This window comes from Bipolaris maydis (assembly GCF_028858645.1).
Source record: "Bipolaris maydis strain C4 unplaced genomic scaffold PSV08scaffold_6, whole genome shotgun sequence".
NCBI lineage: Eukaryota > Fungi > Ascomycota > Dothideomycetes > Pleosporales > Pleosporaceae > Bipolaris > Bipolaris maydis.
The window spans coordinates 640098-651451 of record NW_027093862.1 but is presented as its reverse complement, the minus strand read 5'-3'; the positions used below and the strand labels follow the sequence as shown (position 1 = coordinate 651451).

The following is an 11354-nucleotide window of genomic DNA, read 5'->3' as shown; positions in this document are numbered from 1 at the left end:
ACACACATCTAGAGGGCACGTCTGTCGCTCGTCAGAGCACGGCAAGATCAACCAGAGGGCTTTGCGCTACTATGAGGGTTAATCTTCCGGCTTCTCGGCCATTGTGGGAACACGCTGCCTTGAAGCTCGGTTTTCTGTGGGCTCTTGTGGGCTTTCCGTGGGCTTGAGGGATATCCGCTTCGTGCGGTCTCGAGAGATACCAGTGGGCTTTTCGCAATTTGAGACAATCAGATCATGCAGGCTAGCGCATACGATGGCCTTTGGGCATCAGCGCCTGAGCGACGACACTATTGCAGTCGGCTCCTCTATTTTCTTTTTTTTCACCGCAATACCATTAATTTTTACGTCGCGCACGTCACAATACTGATACATTGTAGATCTAGTACACTACCATCAAAATGGGCAAGACCAAGGTCGCGGACAAGTCGTCCAAGAAGGACAAGAAGGCTGAGCTTTCAAGCATCAAGGCCGGTCGCGTTACCAAGCCTGCTGCGACTCCCAAGTCGAAGAGCAAGGACATTGCCAAGTCAGTTGCTTCCAACGTGAAGGACAAGAAGAAGTCGAAGAAGGCTCCTACCCCCGAGCCTGAATCTGATTCTTCGTCTGAGAGCGAGAGCGAGAGCGAGAGCGAGAGCGAGAGCGAAGAATCCGAGGAGAGCAGCAGCGAGGAGGAGGAGGTCACCAAGAAGACCGCCGCCAAAGCCAAAGCTGCTCCCAAGGCCGCTGCTAAGGCCGATTCCGATTCTGACTCTTCCGACAGCAGCGAGGAGGATAGCGACAGTGACAGCGACAGCAGCGAGGAGGAGAAACCCGCCCCCAAGGCTAAGGCCAACGGTGTCAAAACAAACGGTGCTGCTAAAGCCAAGGCTGAGTCCAGCGACTCTGAGAGCGACTCTGAATCTGAGTCCGACTCAGACAGCAGCGAGTCCAAGGACGAGAAGCCTGCTGCCAAGGCTGAGGTTAGTTTTTGCCTTTTTCCATGGTTTGATCATCTTTCACTAACGAATACAGGCTGCCTCTACCTCCGACTCTGACGACTCCTCTGACTCCGACGCCGACTCCGACTCTGATTCCTCCGAATCTGAAAGCGATGAGGCCGAGGCTCCCTCCAAGAAGCGCAAGGCTGAGGAGGTTGCCGAGCCTGTCATCAAGAAGACAAAGACTGATGAGCCCGTTGCTGAAGATGGTGTCAAGAACCTGTTTGTTGGCAACCTGAGCTGGAACATCGACGAGGACTGGCTCCGCCGCGAGTTCGAGAGCTTCGGTGAGATCGTTGGCTGCCGTGTCATCACCGACCGCGAGACTGGCCGTGCCAAGGGGTATGTTCTACAACAAATGCATGTCTTTCTGTCCGATCAAATACTAACCAACTTAGATTCGGCTACGTCGAGTTTGCCAAAGCTGCTGATGCCGCCAAGGCACAGAAGGACATGCACGAGTACGAGCTCGACGGTCGCCCATTGAACGTCGACTTCAGCACTCCCCGCCAAAAGCCTGACGCCAATGCCCGTGCCAACAAGTTTGGTGACAAGCGCAGCGCTCCCAGCAACACTCTCTTCATTGGCAACCTTTCATTCGACTGCACCAACGAGACCATCCAGGAGGTCTTTGCCGAGTACGGCAACGTCACTCGTGTCTCTCTGCCCACTGACCGCGACAGTGGCGCGCTCAAGGGCTTCGGATACGTTGACTTTGGCAGCCAAGAGGAGGCTACCGCTGCCCTCGAGGCTCTTCAGGGCCAGGACGTTGCAGGCCGCCCCCTTCGCGTCGACTTCGCCGCTCCCCGTGATGACAACGGTGGCGGTGGCCGCGGCGGCTTTGGAGGAGGTCGTGGCGGTGGTCGTGGCGGCCGCGGAGGCTTCGGCGACCGTGGTGGTCGTGGAGGTGGCCGTGGTGGCGGCGGCTTTGGCGGTCGTGGAGGCCGTGGCGGTGCTCGCGGAGGCGGCCGTGGTGGTTCATTCAACCGCGGTGGCTTTGGCGACTTCCAGGGCCAGAAGAAGTCTTTTGACTAAGCGTCTTGTAGACTTCTACGTCGCTCGTATGCATTCTGTGTATTTGCTTTGATCATCTCGAGGTGAGAGAGAGAGAGTAAGTAATGTGTGGAGGTTTTTGCCCGTACGATAACGATGTGTGACATGATTATCGCATGAGAGAGGTCCTATTTTTCACGCCCTTATGGGATGTGTATGGCGTTTACTGGGGGAGGGAATAAAAAGTTGCTTGGTTAGATGACTCGACCATTTGCTATATAGGTTGGGGTCGTGATAGCTTTAGTTATCTTTAGAGTATGAAACTCTTTGCTGAAACATGATTCATGCCTTTGTGTTCTATGCCATGATGTAATGTAGTTGAGACCGTGTGGTTAATGCGTTTATGGAGTGACAGTAACACAAACTGTCACTTGTGTCAGATCTCGTTCTGACAACATGTCACATGGAACTGTGGTACCGAGTTTGCTCTAGGTCTAGGTGGGATCAGGCACACGTACCACTCTCTTACTACTGCTTAGATGATCAAGAACTACACATTTGACAGGTTGTTGGCACAGAATATGACAAGAACTTTAATGAATTGTTGTACACACACACAGAGACACATCTCCTCCGAGTCAACTATCTAACGAGAGACATGACGAGTGATGTTTTAAAAAGAGAAAGAAAGACTGAGACAAAGAAACAAAGTTAGACTAACAAAACAAGCACGAAAAGAAGAAGAAGAAAAAAAGGAGGGGGTAACTACGCAAAAACAAAACAAGACAAAACAAAACAAAAGAGCCCCACGCCATGAACAAACTTGCATAGACGAAAAATGAATGAAAGTGAGTGAGCAACTCAAAAAAACACACAGACACAACACGCACAAAATAAAAGAGTGTGAATGGAGTTTGGAGTAAGCCATGGGCAAAAAAAAAACCCCCACTATACACTCTCGGCATCCGACTCAACATCGGTATTCTCTAGCTCGAATTGCTTCTCAGCATCAGCATCGAAGCACGTCTCCCAGCACAGGACTTCGCTTGGGAAGTCCTTCTCCACGCTAGGTCGCTCGCGCACGAACCAGGCGAGACCCGCACCGGCGATACCAAAGAGGGCGAGACAAGTCCAGAGGGCGAGGTTGGTAGTATCTACGCTAACGTCGTCGCTAAAGTAGTAGGTGGTGCCGCTGACGGCGACGGCAAAGGCCTTGAAGAGGCTTGCGACTTGCATCATGCCTACGACGGTACCGGCGGAGAAGGCGTCTGGGGTGGTGTTGAGGACGAGGAGGGAGACGACGACTACGGCGGCGTCGGTGAGGAGGTGTTTTGCGAAGATGGAGAAGGTGGAGATGATGGGGCCGAAGCCGGAGCAGGTGACGACGGCGGCGAGGAAAGGGGTGAGGATGTATGTTGCGGGGAGGAGGGCGGAGAGAGAGCGGTAGAGCTTGACGAGGCCGTGCTTGGAGGTTGCGTAGGGGACGGCGTAGAAGACGACGGCGCCGGCGAGGCCGCGTACGCCGAGGACGATGATGTTGAGCCATTCGCAGGGGAGGCCCATGCCGCCGGATTCGGTGCTGCTGTGGCCAAGGTGTGGCAGGACGACGTCAAAGGTGGAGGCGTGGAGAGATAGGAGGCAGAAGGAGGATAGGAGAACCATGAGGGAAGGGGCCTGGAGGAACTGGCTGATGGTGATGGGTTCTGGGCGAGCAAAGTCCACGAGCGTTACATTTGTGTCGTGCGAGTCACGGCGGAGGAAAGCTGCCCTCTCACAGTCGACGTCTGCAGTGTCTGCTGTGCGCTCGTTGTAGTGAGGCAGCGTCTCCTTGAGGAAAATGCTTGCCACAAGTGCGATGATGAACATGACGATTCCGCATGCCAGCTCAGAGCCCAGGGTGGGGTAGTTTTGCCATACCATGTTGTATGCTTGCAGACTTTCAGAGACCATGAGTTGCATAATTGGACCCATGGAACCACCGAGGGAAATGACGGGTAGGCGAGCAACGTTTTTTGCGCGTTCCTCTGCTGTCACACTCAAATCTCCAAGCATGGTTAAAGTTGTGCATACAATGGCCGAACTGACCATGCCTGCAATGAACCGGAAGATGGTGCAGCCAACAAGTGTGGTCGCAAATCCCATGGATAAGCAGCAGACAAACATGCTCCAGAGTCCAATGAGGGTCACACGCCGTCTGCCCATGCGATCCGCGAGGTAGCCCCAGAAGAGGCCTGTGGTTCCGCCGAATGCGTATGCGCAATCGAGTATGCTTCGCAGGTAGGATGAAGATAGAGTGCCACAGTAGTCGGAAGATGAGAGGAGCATTTGGAGTTGTGGCTGTAGGCTCGATGCCATGATGCTGCAGGTAAAGGTTAGTACTAGTCGAGTGAGATTTGGCGGCCCGTTACAAGTGAGCGCCAGTCGGAGAACACATACGCTTCAGCGAAGAAGACGAGGTAAACGAGCACCAGTTGCCCTCTTTGCGACTTATCCGCACCATCCGGTATATCTTGACTATCCATCTCTTGCTCGACTTCTTGTTCCTCCTCTTCGACCATAGACACCTTGTCATACTTGCCCAGATCCTTCACTGGGATCAGTGACCGCGTTCTCCTGTGGAAACCCAACATTTTTTTTCTGCAAAAGAAACCCAAACAGCCTATCCTGGAATATTCGAATGTGCGGTAGAACAGTGTACCGCGGAAGAGGGAGCGTAGGCAGGCACGACCAGCGTGAACCTGTGCGTATAGCGACTGCGACGGGTACAAAGGGACCCAAAGGAAATGGAGATAGAGATGGCGAGAGAGCGACGAGAATGGACTGTCAAGGGAGTGACAGGCTCACTGTGGAAGAGATAACAGAGACTGGACGCTCACGACGGCGACGGCGGCGGCGACGACACCAACATGGCGCGAGGGGTTTGAGCTTGATGGAGCGTTTGAAACAGAAGGAGTGGTGCGTCGCGCGCCCATTGGATCTCAGCCTCCCGCCCTAGGGCGCTAGCCACCACCTAGCGCCAAGCCGCTTAACGCGGTCCCATGTGATGTCAGATTGAGATGGTTCTCGCCCGTGAGCCACCCCTTTGGGACGTGCTCGGCCAGGCTGGGGTTCAAATAAAGGTCATGGTTTCGCTAATGGGCGCAGGATTCCATGCGCCCATCAGGGCTGTTAAATGCTTGCTTTGGCCAAGACTTGCACAGGGCCGTGAGAGAAGATGGGCTGGCCCAAGATAGAACAAGACTGGCAGAAACAATGGGCGTTAGACGGTCCGATGCGGAGAGCCTGGAGTCGAAGTGATCTTACCACCGAAGTGTTTGTAACAGGTTTATGGCAACGTGTAGTGCGGGAAGTGCGCTAGGTAGAACCAGAGGGGCGTGGCCTTGGGGTTTTGGTACCTTACCCGATGACATTCTTCCAGAGTGTTTGGAATGAAGTATATATATACGGGAAAGCCCAGTGAAAGACATCACAGAGTGGTTCGATGATGGTTTCATGGGCACACGCTGTTGAGTTACGCCGTTTCGTGATGAGAATTATAATCCATGTTCGGTGATTGGTCAGTCATAAAACGATACTGTGGTGGGATTGTGAACCTTCAAACTTGTTGACGCTTAAATTTGGTCTACACACTTCGCATCTATGTATGGCAAAAAAAAAACCCCTCGCCCTAGGGAAATGTGCTCTAGCACTGGCCGAGAATCATACATTACCTTTTATCGGATTCGGTTTGGGCTATTTAGACTCGGATTTAATGATTCGGAACCACAGCATCACATCACCAAGTCTGTTTCGCGAATTATGTGTAGATACATAGAGGACAAGTTTCTAGCGGCCATGCGGCCAAGTGTGCGGTGCAAGACGACAAGACGCACTAGACGGAGTATTCTAATTTCATAGAATGGCGAGGATGTCTATATCATATACAAGAAGGAAACAGTACAGGAAGGTGTGTATTTGGGGTAGGTTTGGATGTTGGTCTGGCATGAAAAAGAAAGTTAAAGGGGGATTACTAGAGCCGTCAGCAGATTGTGCTGCAATCATGGCGATACTAGAGCCGTATTGGCACATTTTCAACTTTGTCCTGGAGCACGAGCAACGGCCGAAGACACGGGCGCTGATTCCGTGGAGAAGATCGACGTCTTCGCCTCCTGTACTTGTCCATTTTCTCGAGGAACGAGTCGAAGCATCCGGGGCGGCTGCCTATCCACAATGGGTCTCACACCAACTCCGAAGAAGTAGTCACAAGTACAACCACTGCGACTATAGTATCCGGCTGTTTCTTGGCCTGTTCTTGCGCCGTCTTGGAGAGGTGAATGCAAAGATCGAGTGGTTTGCGGTGGATGCGAAGCCACTCATACTTTTCCACTGGTGCTACTATCCGCTTCAGCTGAAGGTACGGCATAGTGTCTTTAGCATCACGACTAAGTCGGGCGAAGAGTACATTGCAGACTTCACAATCGAACAGTTTGGCTACCCCAGCGCGATGTGGTTCATGGAGAAGAAGGAGTATGTTGCCAAGTGTACAACAGGGCAGGAGATGCTGCAGCCATGCGAGGAGGAGATTGCCAGTGCGATGAGAGGGGAGATTGAGATGACAGGCAAGGCGGAGGTGGTCAGAGAACTGTGTGGAAGGTCAGATTTCAGAAGGTGGGGGCAATGGGATGAGGACAGAAGGATAGCATGGTTGGAAGGGCTGGTGCAAAAAGGGCTGGAGAAGAGAGGGGAGGAGAGGGGGCGCCGTATGGATCGTGAGTGCAAGTGTAGATAGATAGGGTGTAGTTGGTGCGAGTGGCCTGTGTCCGCGGACGGCGGCGGTGCGCGTCTTTCTTGGTCCGTCCAAAGCGGTGCCAGCCTCGAAAGCGACAATGGTCGTCTGCCCTGCATGCGCAGCCCTAAACATGACCTGCAGGTTGACGACTGTTTCGGCCCCCACACGATACCGGTGAATAAGTCGAGGCAGGCGTGGGCCAATCAGGCGGTGCTGCATACGTATGTATGTAGTATGTCTGCGTGGACCCGGAGCATGACGGCGCTGCGGGCGACGAGAAGCGCGAGGGCACGAGCAGGCGACTAGGGGAAGGGCGGATCGGGCGGAGCAGGGCATTTGTGCAAGTCGCAGGTCGCGGGGCGGCGGGTTTTATCAGCAGCCGCGGGCGGACGAGAATGGCGACGAGGGCGAAGATGGCGAGATGGCTTTGTCCATGCACAGCCTGGACGCCTTGCAGGGTGAGCGAGTGAAGGGCTCGCACTAACACCCGTTCCTGCGCTGCTTGGGGCTGACCGGTAGCCTTGGCATGGCCTCTGTGCCGCCGATGCTCTGGCTTGACAGCGCGTGGTGCTCGACAACTGCACCTTGGGGCCGCTACTGCACATGCCCGGCGCTGCAGGCGGAGGCAGAACGGGCAGAGCGTCGACAGTTGGCCGCTCATGACGGCCGTGGTGGGCGAGCACTGGGCGGTGCTCTGCGCTGCTCTGCGCTCAACTCGTATTGATCCGGCCTAGAGGCCATTGTGGCGCATCGGCTGTGGGGACGTGCAATCCTTGGCTTAGGCAACAGCGACACCAAAGCTCATAGTCGACGCTTCTCTTTTACCACCACCTATACCCCCTCCCCCCCAATGCCTTGATTCTTCCTCCACCTTCAACCTCGACACCTCAGGCCTCCCCCCGACGCCCCAGTGCCCGTTGTCCTTTTTGCACTATCGCCGCCCTTTTTGCATCTTTGCCGCCCGCCGCCCACCGCTCGTGCCAGGCCGGCTGCTGCGCCTTCCTATATACTGCACCACCACTGCTCCTCCACTTCTCCGGCGCCCTTCCCTCTCTTACCACTCCCTCATTGCCTTCTTCCCCCGCCCCCCGGCCTGTCATCTGTTTCTGTTCCAGACGAGGTCCCACCGTCACTAGTTCATGACAACGTGACTTCGGCTTGGCCCATTCACTCTCACTTGGACTGTTGGATCCCTGGCCTCTGGGGAACCGTGCCAGTCCGTGACTCATAAGCCTGAGGCCGCCTCTTCGCCTCGCACCGGTCCTTCAACCAGTCACACCCGCCATGTCTGCACCCCTCGACCAGAACCGCCATCCCCGGCGGCGTCCACTTAAGGGCGGGGCCTCCCCTCTTAGCACCCATGCCATGCAGCTTCGCAAAAGCGGTACATTCTCGTCGCCAACCCACATATCATCCGACATCTGTGATCTGGATCGACACTTTGTGCCCAGGCGCTCGCCCACTAACACGGAGCGACTCGAACAGCTTGTCCAAGAGTCCATCCAGGATCCCAGCGTCCGCCGTGTTACCAACCTGCTCAACGACATCGAGGCCAAGATTGCCGGTCAAAAAGGCCCATCGACCTCCTCCTCCAACATCCTCAGCGACCCTGAGGTCTTCCCTGTTCCGAGCTTGTTCCTAGACAACACCGTACTGGACCACACACCCATGGACATTGACTCCAAGCCGTCTGCACAAGACCACAGCCCCCACGACCACGCTTCTGATAGCGGTCTTGGTTCCAGCGTTAGCGGATCGAGATACGGTAAGAAGTCACTGCAGCCACCCATGCTAGACCAGGACGCCCCGTTTTCTAACATACATAAAGACGACATCCGCTCCCGGCGCTCCAGCGTCCGTGAATCCATCAGCACCTCAATCAGCTCAACCCACTCTGCCGTCACGCGCTCATTCTCTGCCCTGGGTGCCTCTGACCAAGGCCACACCCTCGGCGAGTACGCGTGCAAGCAGATCCACGACAGCATTATCAAGCCCATTCTCGCCGAGGAGTCCCTCAAGGACTTCCACGAACTTATTAAAGACGTCCCCCGACGCATAGGTGAGAAGAACATCCGCAACCTTCGTGATCTCGAGAAGACTCTCATCTTCTTGGCTCCGGTAAGTGATACTCGTTGTCTTTCTGGGAGTGCAAAAGCTTATTGCATTCTTCGCGGTTTAAAGGAGCTCTCGGCAACACCGGACAAATACTCCCGATTCTGTGAACGATCAATCCAGCTCTTGGCCACGACTGTCCAGTACCTTTCCGAACAAGACCAGCGACTGCCAACCGACCGCCCTTATACTGACGGCTACTTCCTCGACTTGATGGAACAGATTAGACGATACGCTTCAATCATGGCCGCCACCCGCGAAAAGGAATCCAAAGGCGAGGACCTGGACGACATGGACTACTCACGGTATGACCGCGCAGCCGCCTTTCTGTTTTCCCGCACTGACAAAGCCTTCCACAGCGATGAGAAGATCACGCTCCGTGGTGGCCTCAGCCACAACGGCCGTCCTGTTGAGCTCGTCCGGGAGAAGAACGGAAAGGTCATTTCCATTGACGAGGATGCCGCAAAGACTTTCAGGATCAAGCGTCGTCTGTCGGATGCCGATGTTGATGACGACATGGACGGCGACGAGGTTACCCGCTCCATGGCCCGGCGACGCAAGTCTGAGAAACCAGGTGATGTCATTCATGCTTGCCGTGACTGCAACAAGGAATTCAAACGCCCATGCGACTTGACCAAACACGAGAAGACCCATTCTCGTCCGTGGAAGTGCTCTGAGAAGAACTGCAAATACTTTGATCTTGGCTGGCCAACCGAGAAGGAACGCGACCGACACATGAACGATAAGCACTCTGCTGCCCCCGCACAATACAAGTGTCTCTACCCTCCATGCACATACGCCTCAAAGCGAGAATCCAACTGCAAGCAACACATGGAGAAGGCACACGGCTGGGAATACGTTCGCTCCAAGAGCAACGGTCGCAAGAAGGCTCCTTCCAACAACAACCGCAGCCCCGCAACCCCTCTCACACCCTTCATTGGCACACCCATGTCTGCAACCATGGCCACGCCAGTAACGCCATTCATTCCCTCGCCTCAAGTTCCCATGATGGACTTTGGCTTCGGAACACCGGCAATGAGCGCAAACGGTTACCAGGGTGACTTCCGTCGTGACTCTATTGCCACTGACGGTTCTCACTTTACTTATTCATCTGGACACTCACCCGTTGAGCCCACATCGTTCAACGATGCGGTCGTGACTCCCGAGGATATTGGTGTAAACCACAATGATGTGTACAACATGTGCAACCTCGACACCAACGTTAACACTGGCTTCCAACAGCCAACGCCTATGAGCACTACGTTTGATTTTGAGCCATTGCAATTCACATCGAATAACCAAATGAACAACGGTTACCCCCAGCTTTCTCCACTGGCTCAGCCCGATGTGACACTCTTCTCACCACACATGGACGAAGGTTTTGGCGACATGGACATGAACCAATGTTTCAACCTTCCGGGCGAGGACTTTACTTTGTTCGACGCCTCGCCACCCAGCACAATGGCATTCACCAACACAACGAACTTCTTCCCAGAGTTCAACCAGGTTGGGGGCCAATTTGACGATTTCTGTCCAGAGCCCACCACTACGTTGGATGATCTCAACTACATGAATTTCATGAGCACGCAGTAAATCCGGTGCTAATTTGTATACACTTATCACGCATTTGTGTAGCCATTTCTCCGCAAGTTCTTTTTGCCTTTGTACGTTGGAGCAGATTCATTCCCCCGAGCTGGCGTTTCTCATCGTTTTTGCAACTAGCGCTCATGATTGTTTATGACAAAAGAGGTGGATCAGGATGGAAGTCCCATCGGACCTGGAATTTAGGAATGTTTATCCCTCTCACTCCTGTTATTATCAACGCGTATTATCTCATCCTCATTTTTTTGTCCCACTTCCTCGAGGGAAAAAAATTACCAAAGAGAAAATCCTCACAAAAAAAAAACAAATGACCTTTGTTTAAATGGCGAGCGGGTTTTTCCTTCTTTGCGACTGATTTGGATCTCCCCCCTTCTTTCTCCTCATCACTTTTTTGATTGTCCCTCTCATACGGAGTTTCAAGGCTGTGGTAGAGATCATCAGATAGTGTAGGATAGAAATACGAAACAATCAAACAAACAAACAATATTGTCCCTCCCTCCCTCACTCTTGCTCTCCACTCTCTCTCTCTTTCTCTTTCGTCATTTGGTTCGCGCTACCCATTATGACTCTGGGGCTGAGTAAGGGTAGTACAAAATGCATGGTTCCAAGTTACATTGGTTGCATGTGTGAGTCAGCGCTAGCGCCTTAGGTCGATGTGATTGTGGTGGCGATGCACATTGCACAGCGCCCCACACACATGGAGAATGCCGATAATAAAAGCGCCCACTATTTGCACACACACACACACACACATCCTTGCAGTCTGCATAAGTGTACAGTAGTTGCAAGGTGTGTGTGTGTGTCTGTAGTGTAGTCTAAGGGTAACAAGGGTGTTTACGAAAGCATGTGAAAGTTTATTGTTGCGTTTCACGGATTTGGATTGAACCACTTTCGTTGCAGGC

At 53.6% G+C, this 11354-nt stretch overlaps 4 protein-coding genes across 4 annotated transcripts; 3 read left to right on the top strand and 1 right to left on the bottom strand.

The window, feature by feature from the left end:
- Positions 1-398: 398 nt before the first annotated feature.
- On the top strand, positions 399-2264 carry PSV08DRAFT_389416 (uncharacterized protein; the record flags this gene model as incomplete). The annotated part of the gene is made up of 3 exons (XM_014225855.2): positions 399-959; positions 1012-1319; positions 1376-2264. The coding sequence occupies 3 exons, from the start codon at positions 399-401 to the stop codon at positions 2010-2012; spliced, it is 1506 nt and encodes a 501-aa protein (XP_014081330.1). The 3' UTR covers positions 2013-2264.
- Positions 2265-2544: 280 nt separating this feature from the next.
- PSV08DRAFT_201245 (major facilitator superfamily domain-containing protein) lies at positions 2545-4899 on the bottom strand. Its single transcript, XM_014225854.2, has 2 exons — positions 4407-4899; positions 2545-4329 (listed from the first exon to the last, which is right to left on the bottom strand). The coding sequence occupies exons 1-2, from the start codon at positions 4598-4600 to the stop codon at positions 2919-2921; spliced, it is 1605 nt and encodes a 534-aa protein (XP_014081329.1). The 5' UTR covers positions 4601-4899; the 3' UTR covers positions 2545-2918.
- A 1110-nt stretch (positions 4900-6009) lies between these two features.
- PSV08DRAFT_401366 (uncharacterized protein) lies at positions 6010-6884 on the top strand (the record flags this gene model as incomplete). The annotated part of the gene is made up of 2 exons (XM_014225853.2): positions 6010-6718; positions 6880-6884. 2 exons carry the CDS (start codon positions 6010-6012, stop codon positions 6882-6884), a joined length of 714 nt encoding a protein of 237 aa, XP_014081328.2.
- A 1138-nt stretch (positions 6885-8022) lies between these two features.
- On the top strand, positions 8023-10443 carry PSV08DRAFT_178396 (uncharacterized protein; the record flags this gene model as incomplete). The annotated part of the gene is made up of 3 exons (XM_014225852.1): positions 8023-8503; positions 8567-8856; positions 8920-10443. 3 exons carry the CDS (start codon positions 8023-8025, stop codon positions 10441-10443), a joined length of 2295 nt encoding a protein of 764 aa, XP_014081327.1.
- Between the last annotated feature and the right edge of the window lie 911 nt (positions 10444-11354).

What these genes read in the sequence shown, in the direction of transcription:
- PSV08DRAFT_201245 (XM_014225854.2), bottom strand. Translation starts at nt 4,600, where the DNA reads ATGTTGGGTTTCCACAGGAGAACGCGGTCACTGATCCCAGTGAAGGAT. An exon ending in CTCGTCTTCTTCGCTGAAGC is followed by an intron (nt 4,330 to 4,406) that starts GTATGTGTTCTC and finishes CTTTACCTGCAG; the next exon opens with CATCATGGCATCGAGCCTAC.